General features: G+C 41.4%; 1 protein-coding gene across 1 annotated transcript in view; it reads left to right on the top strand.

The window, feature by feature from the left end:
* SNX30 (sorting nexin family member 30) overlaps positions 1 to 20,881 on the top strand; it is a 47,451-nt gene that overhangs the window by 24,909 nt on the left and 1,661 nt on the right. The window contains exons 3-8 of the mRNA XM_058044111.1: positions 3,365 to 3,475; positions 7,128 to 7,286; positions 9,629 to 9,824; positions 10,507 to 10,706; positions 14,415 to 14,501; positions 19,830 to 19,982. Of these exons, the coding sequence (XP_057900094.1) occupies positions 3,365 to 3,475; positions 7,128 to 7,286; positions 9,629 to 9,824; positions 10,507 to 10,706; positions 14,415 to 14,501; positions 19,830 to 19,982 (906 nt within the window). The remainder of the gene's footprint in view (positions 1 to 3,364; positions 3,476 to 7,127; positions 7,287 to 9,628; positions 9,825 to 10,506; positions 10,707 to 14,414; positions 14,502 to 19,829; positions 19,983 to 20,881) is intronic.

Here is a 20,881-nt window from a genome sequence, read left to right as displayed (position 1 = left end):
AAAAAGAAATACTGGAGTGCTAAGAACACCAGCCTTCTTCCCTTCCCCCTCTCTGTCATTCTCTTCTTTTCCTAGTTGAAGATTTTGCCTCAAGCTTAAATAGTGACATGGAGGGGAATCTGCAGTCAAGTCTGGTGAGTTAGAGAGTAGAACTAGGGCAAAAAATATCTTCGTATTGTCATCATAGGCTAGCTTCAGGTTTGGCTGTTAACTCCTTCCAAGGAAGACAAGAATCTTATGAAAGACCAAGACTTGGTGACTGCTTTAATACTGCCTCTAGTCAAAACTGTTCCAGTAATTGAGGTAAAACTGTCTGTAACTGTCTGCTTTCCAGAAAGTAAAACTGAGCCCAGAGTGTTGCAGTGCTGACTTAGTGGAACTGTGCTGGAATTTTCAATAAGTTGCTGGAAACATCTTGCCCATTATTTTTTGTGAGGTTGACATCTGCCGTGTAAGTTTCTCAGGTTCCTTTGGAAAAGACACATGTCCTTGCAAGGTGAGATTTATGAATCTTGCTGAGAAAGCAGGAGGAATTTAACTGTGTTGAAAACATAGGTGCTTTACTTGTTGTCTGTTATGGAAATTTCCCTGCTTAACCATCCAGGATCCACTCTGGCAGTCACTCTTGCACCACCTGAGCTGGACCCAAGGCCTCTTCCCAGCTTTGCTCCCTCACTCACACAGTCACACCAGGTTTCCATACCTAGGTTTCCCACAGCAGTCTCGAATGTCCCAGCCATTAAAATCATTTAATCACAGCACAATAACAAACAAACAGCTCGGGCTGGTGTCTCTGGGGAGGGACCCAGAACAAAGGAACCCCTGGGCTTTTATCCCCTCACCGAGCAGGGGAAGGTGTGGGACCGTCGGCTCCTGCCGTGTCCCAGTGTCCGGTGCCCTGGCTGGGCCACAGGCCCCGGGCCCTTGTGTGCCCAGGATGGGCTCCTCAGGGCCTCTGTGCCTGGGCTGGCCCAGCCTGAGCTCAGCCTGCAGCTCCCACTGCAGCTGCACCCCGAGCTGCCTCAGGGAGCATGTTCCTCAGTGCTGCTTCAACAGTGGCAGGATCCTCCTTCCTCTTTTGTGCAATCTGGAAGAAATAACTTGTGCTAAACTAATGAAGAGTTTGATCTGAGATCCAAATTCTTTCAGAATTAGCGAGGTTTCTTTAAAACCTTGAAGGGCCTTTATGTTCTGCCCAAATAGTCTTTGCAAAGCTTATTTGCTGTCTAGATTTCATAACCTTTACAGTAAACACTGAAATGTTGCCGCTGTATTTTCATCTCAGTGGAAAAATGTGATATATAGAAAACTTTGCACTTCTGCTTGTGAAGTAAAGGCAACAAGAGCAGTTTGGTAGAGGTGAACTATAGCTAATGTATGATTTGTGAACTGGGACTTAACCCTGCTTTCCAACTCCTAGGCAGTCTTATATGGTTTTCCTTAACTGTTAGCAGAACAGTAGTTAATAAGCTTCTCAGTGCTAACAGATGGGAGACTTTACCTTCATTCTCATGCTGCAGGATAAGACACTGTATTGTGTAGCCATTCTGATTACTCTCATTCACTCACTGTGTGATCTCTTAAAATGCCATTGGGCAGTGACAGCCAGTTCACAGAAGGTCTGCCTTCTACTGAATTATTACTGCCTCATCACACCCCTTTCTCCCCCCCTTTCTTTTATTTATAGATGGCTTTATATTTAAAGCCATTTATATTTATTTATTTTTTATTTATTTTATTTATTATGGCTTTATATTTAAAGCCATTCATTCTGTTGCTCGAAACAAGGGAAAATGATTCAAATGAAGTTTCAGAAGTCACATTCATAGTGTGGCACTCTTTGATGTTAAATAAGCTGGTGTTACTGTCAGAAGTGCATAGCTGAGTAAAGCACAGATCTGCAGTGGATACTGGGGTCTTGGTAGTCCCTCATCTAGAAACAAAACTGCTCCAGTTCATGAGGATTCTTTGTTAGTCCATGGACTAACCTCTATATTGCTTACTATGGCTAGCAGGTCAAAGAAGGGGGGAGCTGATCCTGATTTCTTTTTCTGTCTGTGCCTTCCTTTACTAGAAGCCAAACAATTTCATAGGTAATGACACATCAGCTTGCTGCTTATAGTATTGTAGACCTACTGTGCTGTTGATACTGTGTTAAGGCTCCTGAGTTCACCCTAGAAAGAGATTTCATATATAGAACTTATACAGGATCCCCAGTGGTGATTGGTAGGAGTAAAATGCCGCAATTGAAGAGTTAAAGTCATCCAGAGAGCAAGTGAAGAGGTGGATGGCATTTAAAGGCTGCTACTGGCTGGGTTTAGCAAAGCAATCAGGTGCTGGAATGGATGCCAGCTCAAGGCTGGAGTTGCTGGTGTATTACTCAGAGTGTGCTGGGTTTGATGCCTGGCTGCAGGCATGTAGTGTGCTGGCACTGCAGGCCGTGCATTGCTAGGTGGACATAATGCTGCAAATAACTGAAGTATAGCTGCCTGTGCTTCTCAGAGGGACATAACTACAAGGGCCACCTCCCTGCAATGCCAGACTCTTCAGCAGACACTCCTAGTTGGTACATGGTTTCACGAGTGCTTTTAGGCAGTTGCAGTACATGCTGTGCAAGCAGCCCCATACAGTCAACCTTCCAGGTTATGGACTTCATAGACTGGATAAAACACTTGCCAGCAGTTTATCTGCATACTTATTTTTTTCCCCTCAAACTTGTAGTGACCTTGCCCTAAAGAAGGAAAATTTTAAAAGTTTAATTTAATATACTAATTTATCTAATCGGGTATACACGTAAGCAGACTTGTTTCTTCATCTTGGAAGTCAACAAAAATGGTCTGTCAAACCTTACGGTGGCTTATGTTCTCATCTTTTCACCTTGGAGTGTGATAAGCCCATCAGTCTTAGAATACAGACAGTGGTGAAACACTTTTTCACCTGTGGATTGTGCATGTCATAGAATAAACAAATCAGTAAACACCTTTACTTTTAATTCTTGATGGTTAAAATAGTCTTGTCCTCACAATGAATATCTCATACAGTCTTTGCAATCTTGGAACTGCCAAGAGAGTTACGTGGTGCACAGTGCTTCTGCTCTACAGACTTCTACCATGATGAGAGCAGAACAAGTGATGAACTTCAAATAGATCTTAATACATCAGCTCTAAGCAGTCATTTTTCATATTGCTGCTTTTCCACTTCTTGGAAGACCAGAGGATCTTTCTCTCATGCTGGCTGCAAAATTTTGGGGATTAACACCCTCCTGCAAGGTTTGTCTGGCTTCACCCTTGCCAGACATGGCTGTACTGCATTTGCTGCTAAGCTCTGAAGTTGCTGCACACTAATTATATCTGTTCTTTTCCAGACCACGCGAGCAGAGTTTGATTTGCCAGAGTATTCTGTCCGTCGGCGGTACCAAGACTTCGACTGGTTGAGAAACAAGCTGGAAGAGTCTCAGCCAACACATCTTATTCCTGTAGGTAGTAAGCAAGAATCTGCTGTTAAGGACAGTTGTGCATCTGCACAAGGGTAATATTTGGATCCAATGTGTCTAGGTTTAAAAAACAGTACTTTATTCTCTTTAGCTTCCCATTCCTGACTAGTTAGGAAGCTTAGACTTTCCTTGAGTGGCACACCTGAGAGGTAAGCTTTGTCAGCCTCCTGCAGGGCAATACATATGCTGACTACAGTAGCTGTGACATAAATAGAATACATTTAATCTGTTTACTCAATTATTACATCTGTATTTCAAAGCATCTAGGAATTATGAAAAGCCACAGGTACTTCAGGTTCTAGTCTCAGTTTTCAAGATGGCCTTTTGAGCTGGTTTTGCAGAGTAATTTAAAACTGCTTGTGCTAACACTTAATAGCACTGACATGTAATAGCACTGACTTGGAAGTCTCAGCCTCTGGTTTGTTAGCTATTGCATGCCTTCAGTAGGCAGAAGTTTGCCTAATAAGATTAGCTAAACTACTGCACTCATTGTTGCTGAAACTGGTGATCTGACCACCTTATTTGATTTGAGGAGGTTAGTCCTACCTTATATGTAGCTATAGGAAACCTGTGAGATCACTGCCTTCAGTCCTTTTGAACAAAAACATTTAAAAAGCCCCATAGGAATTGAATTGGCAGGAAATAGCAACACTACTAGCATACTTTAGTTTGCGTGGGGTGGGTGATGGGGTGGAAGTTTCTCTGCCCTCCCTCCCTCAGCAAGGAGTAGGCTGTGTGAGAAGTATTGTTAGGTTGCTCTATGTTGAGTGCTGTTTAAGTCCTTAATTATGCTAGGACTTGCCTGAAGTGGAATAATAGCTGAGTGTTTCAGAGATAAGAAGTACTTCACAAAATCATGTGACACCACTAACTGCCAGCAAATACGTTTAGTGAACAGTAGTGAAAAGAAAGACAGTGAGCTTGAGAGCAGAAGGTGGAGGCATGTGTAATGTGTTATGTGCCCATACTGTTTTCTCACGTCCCATTCTCTGAACAGCTGGAACAATCACAATTCAGCTTCTGCTTCTTGGGTACACTAACAGGCAGCCAGTTATGCCTGAAGCCTGCAAGGCTGTAAATAATAGTCGAGTGGCAGAAGGTGAGTCATAGCTGGGGAATCAAGCTGCTTTGCTCCTACCAGGAATTTGTTGCAGACAGAACAGCAAACTTTGCATGAGTAGCTGTAATACTGGACGTGGAACTGGCTGTAGAACAAGCCAGTATCTTAGGTGCATTTCTTCTAGAAATTCTGGAGGTGAAAGGATGTGCTGTTAATAAGGGAGATAAAGGATTTTGTCTGTTTATGCACAAGTTAGCAATTACAGAATCCCCTAATAATCTCCTTCATGCAGGGTATGGTAGGGAGGCTGCTGAATGCTTTATGCATTTATTGTCAAGAAATAGATGAGGTATAGAAGCTAAAGGCAGTTTCAGATGCACTGGCTCAAGAGTTTTCTGAAAAGATGTTTCAAGACAATCTAAGACTATCTGTATTTGTAATTATAGATACTGGAATCCCTGAAAGCCTTCTGTTTTAACAAATTATCAAAAGGGAGTTGTCTTCCTAATCTCAATATAGTGATTCTGCCTAAAATCTTCCTGTAGCAAATGATATGTCTTATCAGTGTAGTGTGTCATGATAGCCTACATTTGGGAGCCAAAACTAACCTCAGTGTGAGTTCCTCTTCATCTCTTCAGTTTCTGATAGTTACTTCTTTTTAAAAGATCTGAGACATTCTAAAATTTTCTTTCAAAAGACAGTAAAACTGATCTCAGTTCTGTCTCTAGACTACAAAGGTAAACCTAACAGCCAAGTTTCTTGTCCTGGGATGGTCATGTTTGGACACTTGAAGCCATTTCTGATGGGAACGAACTCTGCTCACCTGTCTCAGTAGGGAAAAGTAAATTAAGATGGAAGATGGAAGACTATAAGGTAGATAATTAACACACAGTTAAAGCAAGGTATCAGTTGCTAGCTGTGTGTTTTGATGACTTTAGGTGGACCTCCAGAGGCCTATAATGGAGAGGAATGTACCTACTGCTATAGTTGAAACCAGGTTAAATTGCAGAAGTCTCTGTAACAGAGGTGCATTCTTCAAATGCTCGAACTTTAGTGATTACTCAGTGCCAGTTTGCATGTGTTCGGTTGAACTATGGTTCTTTAGACTAGTCTTCCTTTCCCTCTTTTTTTTTTTCTTTAAACTTTTTTCTTTTCCTCCTGCATATGGTGCTGAGGTAGTGACTTCCTTCCAGCTAAAGTTTACAAAGTAAAGGAAGAGAGTTTCTTCCTCCCTGAAGACTAATGGACAAGGTATTATACTTCTGAAGAAGTCTAATGATAGTGTACCTTATGCTGGTTTAACTAGAATGACTGACTAATTTGAATGCTAAACATAATCAGGTAAGTCTTAAATTGTAAGAACCAAATACAGTGGTCAAAAATGTAGCTCTGTTGCAGCTAAGTTGTGCAGGCTGTATTTTCTAGGAGATAAAGTCTTCATGTACAACCCACATGAGCTTGGGTATGGTGGGAATGCAATATATATATAGTTTGGGGTTTTTTTCTTTAACCATTTTTGACACAGATTTTGGATGACAAACTCTTTGCAGAGGAGAATCCTGATTCCTGAATTGGATGAAAATGGCTGTCATTGCTGGCATAACTGTAAGCAGATTGTCTAGATGGACTGGTTCACAAGAATGAAATACAGAGCACAATTTTAAAACTGATATTAATCTTGAAGTCTATGCTGTCTGGACAGAACAAAGCACATGTAGTGTTAGAGCTGAAATTAACCATGCATCAGCTTAAAAAGTTACCTTCCATCCAAAGTGGTACTGTGTATTCTGTAATCCAAGTGTAACAGGGGGGACTGTATAACTAGCAAGTCTGGAGATAGTCTGGGCTTACATGTCAAACTGAACTGCAGAGATGAACTGATGGACTCAAAATAGTAAGATGTAAAAGTGAATGTATCATCAGGCTTTTGTCACTTACAGAAACATACTCAGGAAAGTCAGCTGTGATAGATGACCAGGTGTGCTCATACTTCAGAAAAGATCCAGCCATTTTCTGTGTCAAGCCCCTGGTTTGGTTTTGCTCAGTGTTCTCACTAAGGCTGTCGGCCTTTTATAGGAGGGCCCTGTGCAAAAGCTCTAAATTGTTCATAGCGGGTTTGTGGGAAGTAGAATTGTCCAATTTTCTGAGTTTCCTGAGGCTGGGCAGCCTTGCTTCAGCACTGGTTGTGGCGGGGGTGGGGGGTGTGTGTGCTTCTGTTATAAATAGTATGCAGCTCTTCTGGCATCTCTTCAGAGCTGGATGTTGAACATGGATAGCAGTAGGGAGAACAATCTAAGCTATGCTACAAGTACTTAGTCTGAGTACTGTTTGACTTCCCTGGTGTGTCTCTCAGCTGAAGCCACTCAGTAGAATGGCTAGCTTTAAGCCAGACCAGTTTAAAGATAATTTTGAGCACAGCTTGCTTCCCATCTGATGCATGGTTCCTGTTCACAAACACAATGTTTCAGTTCCTGTTAAGACTGGAATTTGATTGCTTTGTTTATTTCCAAATTTCCAAAACAGAAGCAAGTTTTTGGTCTTTTGAATCTTGTGCTGTTTGCTTATCTCTGACAGCCTCTTCCTGAAAAATTTGTGGTGAAGGGTGTTGTTGATCGCTTTTCGGAAGAGTTTGTGGAGACAAGGAGGAAAGCATTAGACAAGTTCTTGAAGAGAATAACTGATCACCCAGTGTTGTCTTTTAATGAACACTTCAACGTCTTTCTCACAGCTAAGGTAAGCCAGTAACTTTCAAATACAGTTGTTGACCTTTGCAGTCCCTTCTGAAATGAGGGTAAAAAGGCTTTAACAAAACTACATGAGCAGATCAGAACTTCCTCTTCCACCAGAGGGTTGTTGGGCACTCTGATTATTGTGTGTGACAGACCGTTGTGTGTGACAACAGTATGGGTCCTGTGTGCTGAAGAGCAGAGGAATCCTCTCTGCAGATTGATAAATTGAATTCTCCAGACCTTCTTGTTTTGTAGCATGTAATCCTATTATGCAAGAGAGAATAAAAATTCAGAAAACTGTAGACTTTAAAATCCTCTTTTGGGGAGGAGGGAAGGGGGAGAGGAAGAAAAGTCTCCCTTGCACAAAAGCTTGTGAATTTCTTGACTTTTTTTTTTGTCTGTTCTTTTTAAACTGCTTGCACTTGGTGCCCTCAAAACTAAGCATGGAGGCCTCATTCTTACTTGTTCTCAGCCAACAATTTCATACATCTCTTCTGCATGACTCATGCAGGAATAGTGCAATTTTCTTTGGCTTTCTTTAGAACTGCATTTCAAATAAGACTAGGAGGACTTGCAGCTATGCTTGGCTTTTACCAGATGGGTGAGAAGTGCTGTAAAGGTACGCCTTTCCAAAGTCACATCACTCTAGCTCACTTAAGTGTGATGTTTGAGCTCACTTCAGGGTCATGCTTTGCTTGCTGTTAATAACCAATTTCCAGTGTTTTTATTTCCCCCCCATGGTGAAATTACTCACTGAAACAAGCCAGAAATGCAGAATTTGTTTAAATATCTTATAGCTCGTTCCTCTTTTGATCTGTCCAAGCACAATGCAGCTTTCTTAGCTGCTGTATTTGTCTTCTGCCATCCCTGTGAAATGAATGTCAAGGGCTTCATTCTCTGCTTTAGGAAGAGTTTGCCTTGAGATTACAGAGCATCCTGGGGAAAGGATGCCTGTTCTGCTGACTGGTTCTAATGTTTGAACCTGGTCTAGTGGAGCAGTGAGGTGTCAGTTCAGTGTGCTAGGATTTCAGAATTTAGTTACTACAGGAAGTTTTAAGATCACCTCCTGGTTGAAGAAGACAGACCAACATTTCTACATATTCCCTCTTTGGACATGTAACATACCAGAATGCTTGAGAGAGTGAGTGAATAATTTTGAGTTCAAGGATCTTTTCTGATAACTGCTTGCAGCTCATATTGATGACATGTGGAAAGAAAAAATTAAATTGCGTTTAAATGCAAACATAATTGAAAATTACAGTAGCTGCTAAGATGTCAGGTTTTCTTAATCAGGCTTACATTTGACTTACATTAAGTACTGGGAAGGAATACCATAGTACATGTTTTGAAGATGGCTATTGTTTATTTGTTTTTTTGGTTTTTATTTTAAGAACACTTAAGCTTTTAGTCTCGTCTGTAGTAATACGTCTGAATTCTTGATCTCTGCAGCCTACTTGGTTTGAACACATCTCTTCCTCAGGCTCCATAGGATAACCAAACTATAGCTCCTGAGCCTGTTTTGAGATGTTGAATACTGACCTCTGCTGGAAGAAGTAAAAGTAAACATTGTCAACGTTTTGACTAACTAAAACCATTTTTTTCTGGTGTACTGTTAGGGTGAAATCCCATGAAAATTGTAGAGTAGCAGTCTTGTTAGCATAGATAATCTGAAAGTTGGTTTATGCAAATGTGTAAAGGAGTGAGAAGGACGTTTACACTTTCTGTGCAGCAAGATGGATGCATCTGACCCAGCCTGAGCTGCAGTCTCTCTTGCAGAGAAGTTTTGCTGGTTTCCTCATGCTGCATTTTTTCTGCTGGCAGTCTTCCCCTGCCTCCTGTTTGACCACAGAACTGGAGTGAGGAGGCTGCTTACTGAATAGGTGTGCAGTGTGTAGCTCTGTAGTAGGTCAGTAGAGCCAGCTGGTGCATCTGTTTAATACTGGTATTGTACTGGTATTGACTTAGAAGTATGTGGAGATGAATGATGTGAAATGTTTTGGTGGAACCAGAACTGTTAATAAGCTTGCTTCCCTGGTGAGAGTACAGGAAAATGGGAAAGTATGGCCATATGCAAAGTTGGCCTACTTACTTATTTCTAATGTACTTCATACTGTTCTCCTGGATAATTTATCTCCATGGAGCCTTGAAGCTGTGCTCAGCTGTACCACTTGTAGAAAGCCTTTGTTCAAGGCTGTGTGTCACATGTAATCTGTTGCTTTCAAAAGATTTGATCTTGACTGGAAAGTATCCTTCACTGTATTAATATTTAAACATATAAGTGAGTATTCCTAAACATATTCTTTTTTGTTTCTTTTTTGTTGTTTGTTTGTTCATTTTAATTCCTAGGATCTTAATGCCTACAAAAAGCAAGGAATGGCTTTGCTGTCAAAGATGGGGGAGTCTGTCAAATACGTTACAGGAGGCTACAAATTAAGAAGTCGGCCACTGGAGTTTGCAGCCATTGGGGATTATCTGGACACATTCTCTCTAAAGCTTGGTACCATTGATAGAATAGCACAACGGATCATCAAGGAACAGTTGGGTAAGGACACAGGGTGTTCCATCGTAATACTCCAGGATGAATGTTCTGTGTCTTATTCTGGGTGACAGAATGATCATGACAATTTGTGTTGATGATTCTGGCCCGTAATAAGTCACACACAGGGCAAAATCTAATGCCTGTTCCAGATTTTAGAAAGGCCCAAAACCTAACACAGTATCTGATATTAGCTTAATTTAAATCTTGTTTTGAAGTTGAATTTTTTATACCAACCTACTGTCTTACTGGAGTAATTTTTTGAAAGATTTCTGGAGTAATTTTTTGAAAAATTTTTGAAAGATTACAGGTTAGATAACCTGTAGATTCCACCTGGAGGAGTACAAATGGAATTCCTAGACGAAGACAAGCTTTACAAGTCTATCTTAGTAGAGTTAGGTTTTATGTATGTTTAAAAAACTGGCCTTGGCTACTGCACAGGTGCAAGAGTCTTTGTATTGGAAGTCTGTAGGAATGGTAAGTTAAGAAAGAGACAACTTGAACCTGTTACCTGTGCAGCCACAGAGCTCTATTAAGTCTGTTAAGAAGCTAATGTAACACAAGCCTTGACTCCCTGTGGGGATTAATGTTATTCAAAATTGTTGTGTGATTTCACCTATTTTGTGTTTGCTCATCTTTGTGCCTTGCTCTTACTCTGTTAAACTATTTTTTCATCTGCCTCTTGTAGAATACTTGGTGGAACTACGAGAATATGGACCTGTTTATTCAACCTGGGGAGGGCTGGAGGTTGAGCTATCAGAGCCACTGGAAGGAGTATCTGCTTGTATTGGGAATTGCTGCACAGCTCTTGAAGAGCTCAGTGAGGACATGACAGAAGACTTCCTGCCTGTGCTTAGGGAATATATATTGTATGCTGAGTCCATGAAGGTAAAGAGAGCCCTGTGGCAGAAAGCACTGTCGTGTTTGCCTGGAATTAGCAAGTTCATTTGTTTTGAACAGTGAGAAATGGTGGTTGTGGGAAAAGTGGGGAAGTAAATAATACATTAAGTAAGAGGATATTTTCATAGTCAAAACAAAGCTAGGTGTGTTTAATAGCAAGGTACTGCATGAATAGCATTATCTGTCTGCTCTGCTCTTCAGTCAGGTTAGGGTCAGTATTGCAGGGTGTACACAACATGTGCACCCTGCAGTAACCAATGAGTTGCCCCTTCATTGGCTTGGCAGATGGTACTCTATAGGAGACTTCCAGTGGCTGCCTAGAATCTTTCTTTGAATTGAAGCTAGTTGCGCTTCAGCTCTTCACTACTTCACTGCAGAGTCACTGTGGGGTCCAACAGGAATTACAGCATTAGCAGTTTATATCATTCGTATGAAGCATGAGCACTGTTGTACCTAAGGAGAAGAGCCCAAGGGAACTGCACCACAGTAGTTCTGCTTGAATAGAATATTCGTTGTTTCGAGGGAAGCCTGGCCTCTGGATTTGTTTGAAAGATTTGCAGAACAGGGCAGAAGCTGGTGTTGTGTCCTTGAGTTAAAATGTGTGCTGGAAGTGTCTGGAAGAGACCCTTTCCAAATTACTTGCCTTGCTCAGCACTGGTTGGGCCACAACTGTGTTCAGTTTTTATTCCTGCTGCACACAAATAAGCTGAAGCGGGTCTGGAAGAGGACCACACAGATGGTCAAGGGACTGAGAAGCCTGCTGTATGAGGAAGGGCTGAGAGAGCTGGGTATGTTCAACCTTGAGGAAGAAGGCTTAGGGAAAATCTTACCACCACCTAACCATTATTTAAGGATTGAGTACAAATATGATTAAAGCTCCCTTTTCACAAGGAGACCCATGGAAAAACAGGACAATTAGTGCAAATTACTCTTGGGGACATTTCCATTGAACACAAGAGGAGAATTTTCACAATGAGAACAATTGTCCTTTGGAATAATGTGTCCAGGGAAGTGGTGGATTCCCCAACACTAGACACATTTAAGATCCAGCTGGACAGGGTGCTGATCCATCTTGTCTAGACTGTACTTTTGCCAAGAAGGGTAGGATGAGCTAATCCTTGAGGTCTCTTTCAGCCTGGTATTCTATGGTTTCTATTACATGGCAAGGTGATGTCTCAGTTCCTGGTGCAGCGAGGCCCTTGTCAGCAAACGTGGTACCACATTTGCTGATGTACATTGGTGTTGCCCTGGGAGGCATGTGCAGAGGACAAAATCTCCTATACATGATTCAGTGCAGATATTAGGATGTTACATGACTTCTGTTTGCTCAACATTGCTATAAAGGTTTATCATGTGACGTGATGCCCCGGGATGTTCTTGGACATTACTTTTAAGGCATGTTTAAAGCAAGCACCACACTAGTAGGTAACTGTGTCTTTAAGGGCATGGAGTAACTAGAGATCCTCTTGTGATGTTTAGTCACAGTAGGAAGCTATGGAGTGTGCAAGCAGGATTGAAATTTAAATTTGTGTTAAGAGGCTGATGGCAAGCTCCTGAAGCTCTGTGTGGGCCAAGGTGGAATGTTTCAACTAATACAAAATAGTGAAGGACCTGCTGAAACTAGGCTAAGTCTTCCATGCTCAGACACCACTGGTTTAGTTCTGACCTGAAATAACTGAAGTGTGTTGATTGAGGTTTTTTAGTTTTGAGTTTGGTTTCTTCCAACTTTTTTTTTAAAAAAACTTTTTTTCCCTCTGAGTGAGGCCTTAATGAGTATTGCATGGTCTGTGGTAATTTTGAGGATACTTGATGCAGAACTTTTCATAATTGCTGCTAAAGCATCAAGGCATCAATCTAGAACAGAGGAAATTGCTTAGAGGTGCCAGAGGAAAATATGGGACAACTGAAAGGGAGGGCAATATTTTTTTCATTACCTACAGGTCAGCCATTACTGGATACTTAAAACTGTATTCACAAGCTCATTATCAGTGGTCCCCAGTAGTTGCACATGAGCGCTTAAGGGGAATTAAGACACCTGTTCTTTGAATCCAGTTTACCAATAAGTGTTAATCCTTGGCTACTCCTGATATGGATTCAGCTTCTTGCACTAACTCCAGGCTTCTAAGACAAAATGCAATTGCTAGAGGCAATTAGTTTCCACAGAAGAAATTTCAGTTGGTTCAGGTTCAAGAGGCAATACAAAGTAGAAATATCTATTAAATCTCTCAGACTTTTGTTGCATTGGTAACCTCAGTCACTTAAATGCCATCCCACATAGTTGCATAGATTCCAGAAAGAAGGGTCAGTGTTGTGGTTTTTCAACCAAACACAACCAGTGGTATGATTCTGCATCCTTTTTGGAAAAAAAGGGAGAGTTGAGCTCTGGAAGGTGAATTCTTCAGGTTTGCCCTCTTTTTATTGACTAATCTAATAGTAGCTTTGTGGATGGAACGCCATTCCCATTCATAATGGATTGAACATCCCTACTCTAGAGCAGCTGCATTGGTGACCTTCTCTTGGCTTAAGAAGGAGGAGAGGGATGATGATTAGTAGATATATGTATGTCCTTTGTTGCTCTTAATTAGATCTGGATTGGCTGTTAGAGGAGCTACTTTTTTAAAAGCGTGTTTCTGTAGGCAGCAGTGCACATGACTAGTCCTGTGTTACTAGCCTTGTCTGGACCTGTTGCAATGACTAGTTACCACTTGGTGTCCTAATGGGACAATTTCTTCTGCGTGGCAGAAGGGAAGACTCAAAGCCCAGTTAGCTGCAAGAGAATTTCAAACTTACAGAAAGTGTTGGTTGACTTCCCTCTGAGCGCTTTTAATAATAACTTTGCATCAACAGAGTAATTAAAAAATTTCTTTGTGAAACCTGAAGTGGTAAGTTGCCTGCTCTTGCAGACAGGAAGCTCTTTATTTTTTAGAAAGACTAATTCCTCTGGTTATTTTCAAACTGTAAGATTGTAATATAAACTTGGTGAAGTTCTTTGTGGATTAGTACAAGCTAAGGGTAGCATCTTTGGCTCTCTGTTTTGAAAATATTCTGTCAATAAGATGTTTACTGCATGAGAAGCTCTCTCAGGCAGTCCAGTGCTTTTCATGTAAATTATCCTTTTCATAATTTTCTTTTTTTTTAATGAAACCAACAACTTACCCCCCCCCCCACCTGATCTAAACTAAAGAGGCTTACTTTTGCTCTAACACTAGAATTGCTTTAAAGGATTCTGAAGAATCTTTGCAAGTGAAAAGGGATTTGTAATACCTTCTGTGATGGTCTTCCTGTCTCTTAGCCAATGCTGTTGTCTGTCTGCTGCTTGAGGATATCCGAAACTTTACGTTAGTCCTTGTCAGCTTTGATGGTTTTGTTTGTATCCTTTTCATGGTAGTAATAGGTCAACTGATTAATTGAATTTACTTGCTCAGGATTATATTAGTGGTTTCATGATTGCTTCTATATTGCATGCCTCCAGCTTATCCAAATGTTGAATTTTATCTGCCCCTGCCGGCTGATGGAGAGCAAGTGCTGTTCATTATTAAAAGCTACTCCCTAAATGCTGTAAAATAGGACAAAGTATATCTGGAAGTCTGACTTTGGGCTTACTTGGCACTGAAGATGTATCACTTTAGAGTTTCTTGTGGCCTGGGGGAAGGAACAAGAGGATCCCTTCACAGCTCTCTTTTCTCTTGCCCATAGAATGTTCTGAAGAAAAGGGACCAAGTTCAAGCGGAGTATGAAGCAAAACTGGAAGCAGTAGCCTTGAAAAGAGAAGACCGTCCAAAGGTTAGCACTTAAAATTGCTCTACAAAAACAGTTTGCACTTACAGTACTTCCTGAAAAGAATGGAGAAGCAGAACTTGCTTTTTTCCTGGATCTGGGGGCTTCTTTGCAGTTTAAGCAGTTACTGGCAGAACAGAAATTTGTTGTTGGCAAGCTGGAAATAAAGACCTAAGTATAAATATACATAACTTGTCTAACAACTTCTGAACAGCTGATCTCTCACAGTTCAGAGCAGGATGTCTATGTAACACTTCAACAACAGACAGCAGTCAGTTGGACTGTTCAGTGACAGGTTAACAAAGCAGCGGTAGAACAGTCCCTGGTGACTCAGCAGTATGCCAGCTCTCTGAGTTAAAGTCCTATCCCTGGCACTGTGAAACTGTGTTGTTCCAGAACCCTGGGTTTGGCTGTGGAAAACTCCTTATTTTGCCCTTTCTACTAGGGAGCTCTACCTGTGTGATGCTGAACAGAGATGGCACGTGTCACTGGATGACAGGTTTTGGATGGGCACCATGCAAAAGAAAGCTGTGAACTGACGTGCTTATGCTGCCACCCGCTTCTGCATGAAACACAGTGCAAGAGCCTTTTCTTAAATCACTGCAGCTTTAACTGATGATGGCAATAGGGTTTGTTCCCTTCCTCTGCTTGGAGGTTTTTGGTTTCCCTTATATTTGTGTTAGTAATTAATGGGTGACTTTCCAGTATTATGACTACTATACAATAACGTTCACTCTACAGTAGGTTCACATAATATTTTGAATCTAAGAAGCTGAAGAGGATGAGAGCACAGAAATGCTAAAGTGTTTTTCTGATCTTCTGGCTATAAAAATAGTGGTGTACTAGGTGTTTTGTGTTGCTCCTGTATTTGGATCTACTACCTGCCTCTCTGCTGGCTGGTGTGGTATACACTCAACTTCCTCCATGTAGCTTTGTATAAACAGGTGCTAGCAGTTGTATCTAGGATGGAGGGAACTAAATCTAGCATATCCAGCAAGCTGGTTCTTAGACATTTCACTGTACCAATCTTGCGCATCTTAAAAGTCCTTTGGATCTCATACCTCAGAGGGATTATTTTGAATAACTTTTGGAATACTTTTTTGAATACTTACCTCTTCAGAGTATCAGAATATTTTTTGGCAACTGTTTTACCTTTTTGTAACATAAGTAGTTTGTGTCATTTATGAGACGAAGTTGAACAAACTGTGTAGAACTCCTTACATGTTCACAAAATACTAATCTCTGGGGTTTTCAGAACCTTTCCAGCTGGAGGATATGTCATTACCTGTAAGAGCTGATAGCTCAGAGCTGTGCCTAGAAGCATATCTTATATTCAGCAAGGTCTCCTAGCTATGACATGCTGTAAACTAAAAGGTGGCAGAGGGTTGCAGTCTCGTCCCGCGGCCACAGGAGCTGATGGGTGCTGGCTAGCCGCTCCCAGAGTGACCGGTGGAGACCACGAATCCCGACACTCCCAGGTTCTCTGCAAGAACCCCCGAGCAGTGGCTCCATCTGCGACGTGGTGACGCAGGCGAGAGCAGGACTGCAAAGCACTGAGGGGAAGGAAGGAAGGAGCAGACACACGTATGGGTGCCAAGGCACTTTATTGACCCAGGCAGGGCCAGTGACGGTGTCAGAGAATGACAGCTCGGGAAGCACTGATAAAGGGGATGGGCGTGATGGAGGAGACACGAGGGAACCAATGAACGAAGCCCAGGGGAGGAGCGAGGGACATAACTGAACCAATAAGAATGGCACAGGGGTGGGAAAAGGCTCAGGAGACAAATCATATCTTAAGTAAGGGATGATTGACATCAAAAATTCTCAAAATAAAGGATGGGGGTAGTTACAATGATGGACAGGTAACTGGCGGGAAAATAAGGGATAAACAACTTAGGAACAAACCATTATGAGGGAGAACATGGGGGGAACCGAGGGTCAAACTAAAATCTTAACTTCTAAAAATAACCAACTTTACAATAAAACCCATATAGAACACACAATGCTACAGAGGGTCGTGTTGTGGAATGACATTTGTCTTCCTTGGCATATTTGCTGATTTGGTTGAAATTATGTAAAAAGATCCCAAACAAAACCTTAAGAGATCAAAGGCCTTTTTATAGACCTTGAAAGATAAGCCTATCACGACTTAAAAATCTCTCACTGGAGGGCTTTCTGGGACTCCTGTGCACACACCCAGCCTGGCATCACAGGGCTCACCAGGCCATTAGATTGTTCTGGCAGTGAGATCAGCCTAGAACTCAGTGGGCTATGAGTGGAGAAGGCTTGTAGTGCTTCTGTGGCTCTCTGTCAGCAGGTACTGCTCAGAATGCTGAAGCTTACCAAAAGTCACCACATCGTGGGTGGTGTTTACCAATAGCATCATGGTGTTTGTGTGGTGTCTGCAGCCTTTCCGTTTCTAACGTGTGCAGTGGTGAAATGCCTCTCACCCATTTCTGACCCATGCTGGAGCTGATTTTGCAGTAATCTAACCAGCACAATAAAGGATGGGTGTGGTTTTGTTTTGGTGAGATGAAGTTTGCCTCTGATGATCTGTTGTATTCTGTCTACCTCAAGGCTTTGAAGTGTGGTGATCTATGGGAACAGTAAATATGGCAGTGCAGAACTTGAAGTAGAAGGTGAGGGGAAAAAGGCCTTGTAACAGGTTTCCCAAGAGCTAGGAAGGTAGAAATATCTTATGCAAAGATTGGTTGTGTAATTAATGCTGGATTTGTTGTACTTTTGGACCATTTGTTACTTGGTAATGATGATATGGAAGAGTTTTAAAGTGGACACGCTGTTTGTAATTGACCACACCAAATTACAGATATTAGGCAAGCTTAGATTTTAAGAGAACAGAATCATTGTGAAGAGTGTTAGATGCAGAAGCAGAACTTTGTATCACATATGTACAACTTTATGCTCAGTTCTTGCCTGTGTATACCTCTCTCATCAGTTGAAATTGACTACTAAAATAGTCCTGGCCCCTTTAAGAGTGTGTTGGAGTTTCAGCAACAGGTTTGAGGGGTTTTTGAGCTATTAAGTAGTTGAGAGCAGGTATCAGTAAAGAAGTAGAATTTTCCCTGAGTCCAATCTACTGTCTTCCTGGTTCTTAGTTGTTAGCTAATATTTAGTGTCTCCATTGGTAAAAACAGATAAAAGTATCAGCTTTGATGCTTCAACTTAGGCTAAATTTGATGACAAACATATAATATCTCTTTGCATTTGAGTTTTCACTGATACAAAGTGCTTAAATGCTGTTAATTAACTTCAAATTTTGTTGTAACTACTGAATTGCAGTTTATGTACTAGGAAGCTGCAGTTTGTCAGGTAAGGCATTTGCACACCCAGATAGGACTGCTGCATGTGCAGACACTATTGTCATGATGTCTTTGGAGACTTAGTTGGAGATAGCTGCTGTTCTTAATGAGAGCACACGTGACACATCTCCTGACCACTGGGTTATGCCTGTAGCTCTAAACTCATACAGCCCTCTCAGCCTGACCAACCAGAGACTTGCTGTGAGAAAGTCTGTGTGTCTTCACTGTGTGATTTCACTGTGAAATCACACTGTCTGTGTGATTTCTGTGTGTCTTCATTGTGGTTTCAGATCCTGGCAGAAGAAGCAGGGAGCTGGTGAGTGCTTAGAAGCTAGGTTAGTTAGACTGGGAAATCTTGCGTGGCTTTGTTTCCAGACTTCATAAATATTTCTCTTGATAGCCTAGCTTTCCCCATTAAGATAGCAGAGTGCTTATGATGCAAGGCATACATACCTTGAGGGTAGCATCTCCTAAATCTTACAGTCACTGGCTTGGTTGTTCTTGTCTGCAGCCTGTGAGGAAACTTCAATCTGGAGTTGTAGCAGAGTGAATTCTGTAGCCATAGGTAGAGTGCTCAGACATGGCAGGGAGAAGAAGTATCTACTGAACCTCCAAGCTGCCTGTAGTGTAAATTCAGTTGTGTGAATAAAGGAGAACTCATATCCCATGAGTATAAAGAGCTCCTGCATGTCAGACAGGTTGGTTTATTGAAGAACAGATGTAAGACCTTTTTTGAGTAATAAAGTGATCAGTCCTAATCCATGTCCTGGAGCAGAAACACAGTGTGTTTCTGCCTAAATTGAGTACCTTGCCAAACTGCAAGATAGTAGCCCATCTCAAACTTCATGTAGGTATCCATGAAAAGCTTCTTTCTTACTTAGTCTGTTAATCCTCTTCCTTCTTTCAAACCCTTCAGAAAGGGAGTTTGCTAATAAACTGTCAAGTACGAGAGGAGCTACCACAAAGTTCTTCAAATGTTCTTCATTCTGTATTTTGCCTTTGTGCAAGTCACAGCTTTCAGAGCAAACGTTCACTTCTCACTTTGGTACCAGGATTCAGGAGTTTCTTCTTCTGCACTCATGGCCATGTCCTTACAGGATTCCTGTCTGTTTGGACCATGCAGCAATGAGAAGGGGAAAAAAGGTGTTTGTCTTTCCTGCTTGAGAAAACACTAGTAAATTATTCCTGTATTTGCCTGCTGATATACATTACATTAGTTAAAACATAAGCAAAGAACACCAACTTAGTTGGTCTAAAGTGTGTGTACCTTTAGACCAACTAAGTGAATTGGTCTAGAGGTAGGCGAGTGACTACTGTCAAAAATTCATTTAAATCTCTACCTCAGCTTGCAGCAGGCTATCCTTCAAGATGTCATGTGTTGCTTTTGCATGGTTGCATGTCCATTGTTGAGTTTAAAAGTCCATGAGCCAATCCCATATTGATGATCACGTGTGCTGTGCAGTTAAATTTTGTTCAGGAAGCCTGGAATGTTAAAATGGAAGCTAGAAACTAAGGCCTTAGAAATTTTATTCTGCAGCTGTCAATACCAAGATGTATCTACCTTTTTTGATAAACCTAAATGTTGTTGTTATATACACACTGGTGTAAATTGGGGCATTCCTACTGCAGCTGTAAATGGGAAGCAGAAAAGCTAGCTGTGGAGCCAAGCTGCTTAGTTTGAGCACTAGGAAGTGACCCTCAGTACCACTACTTACGCCAAATGGTTTTCCTGTGCCTTTAAAAGGTGCTTTCTCCACACCTCTCTATCTGGCATGGAGATGGACAAGCACAAGCGCTCACCACCTCAAAAAACAGCAAACAAATTAAGCAATCTCATATCCTCTCTAGTTCAGAACCATGGCTTTTTCCCTGCAGCCATAACTCAGCTGATTCAGAATAACTACTGCTTTGTGAACTTACCCTTTCTTCTGTAGTTCTGCTCAGTAAGGTTTGAGCTAATTCAGCAATCTAGCACTCTTACTGACAGTTTTAATCTTCATTTATCTTGCTGCAGGTACCCACAGATGTTGAGAAATGTCAAGACCGAGTAGAATGTTTCAATGCTGACTTGAAAGCAGATATGGAGAGATGGCAGAACAACAAAAGACAAGACTTTAGGCAGCTACTCATGGGGATGGCAGATAAAAACATCCAGTACTATGAGAAGGTATGTGTCACTGTTGGAGCACTGGCCGGAATAAGAGTAGTATATTTTCCTCTGAAATTGTGATAATTCTTCAGGAAATCTTCACACTGTCTTGAAGACAAGAATATTAGATATCTGAAGCTGCTCTTTGTCAGAGTTGGAAGTTGTGGTCAAGTGAACTGTGTAAGACTAGTGGTCTTTTGCAAGTCAGCACTCTAACAACGTTTTATCATGCATGCTTGTCTGTTTTGCACTTTTGAATTGAACAAATTACTGAGCAGCAGCAGTAGTGATTAAAAAAAACCCCAGGATTGCACATACTAGTAATACTACCAGAGTAGAAAAATCCCTTGATTTTGCATTTTCTGAACAAAACTACATGAGTTAATGCACGGCCACAGACTCATATATAGATTACATCTGCTATGTATAAGCTATTCTAACTCCTGTCCCTTTGTGCATCATTCTGTCCCTTGTATATTAGTTCTGTAAACACCTAGCCTCTGCCCTTTTTCAGTTGGTGCATTTGCACCTGAGGTTTAGTGTTAGATTTTTTTTAATTTTAGTTAAAAGGATGTTGACATTTAACTGCATATGCTTCCAATCTAATTTTCCTTTGTGCTAGAACAGTGCTGCCCAATGCAGTGGTTGATACCATAGATCACGGAATGATTTGGAAGGGACCTGAGGTCATGTAAGTGTCAACCTCCTGCTAGAGGTAGGGATGCTTTTCACTAGAGTAGGTGATTCAGAGCCCCATCCAGTATGAACCAAAAACACTTGCAGAGATGGGGCATCCACAGCTTCTCAGGGAAGGGTGTTCCAGTGTTTTCTTATTCTAAAAGTAAAGAATTTCTTCGTAATTGTCTAATCTAAACCTGCCCTCTTCCAGTTTAAAGCACTGTCCCTTTTCCTATCAC

The sequence above is a fragment of the Melospiza georgiana genome, chromosome Z, assembly GCF_028018845.1.
Source record: "Melospiza georgiana isolate bMelGeo1 chromosome Z, bMelGeo1.pri, whole genome shotgun sequence".
NCBI lineage: Eukaryota > Metazoa > Chordata > Aves > Passeriformes > Passerellidae > Melospiza > Melospiza georgiana.
This window is presented reverse-complemented; position numbering and strand designations above follow the sequence as displayed.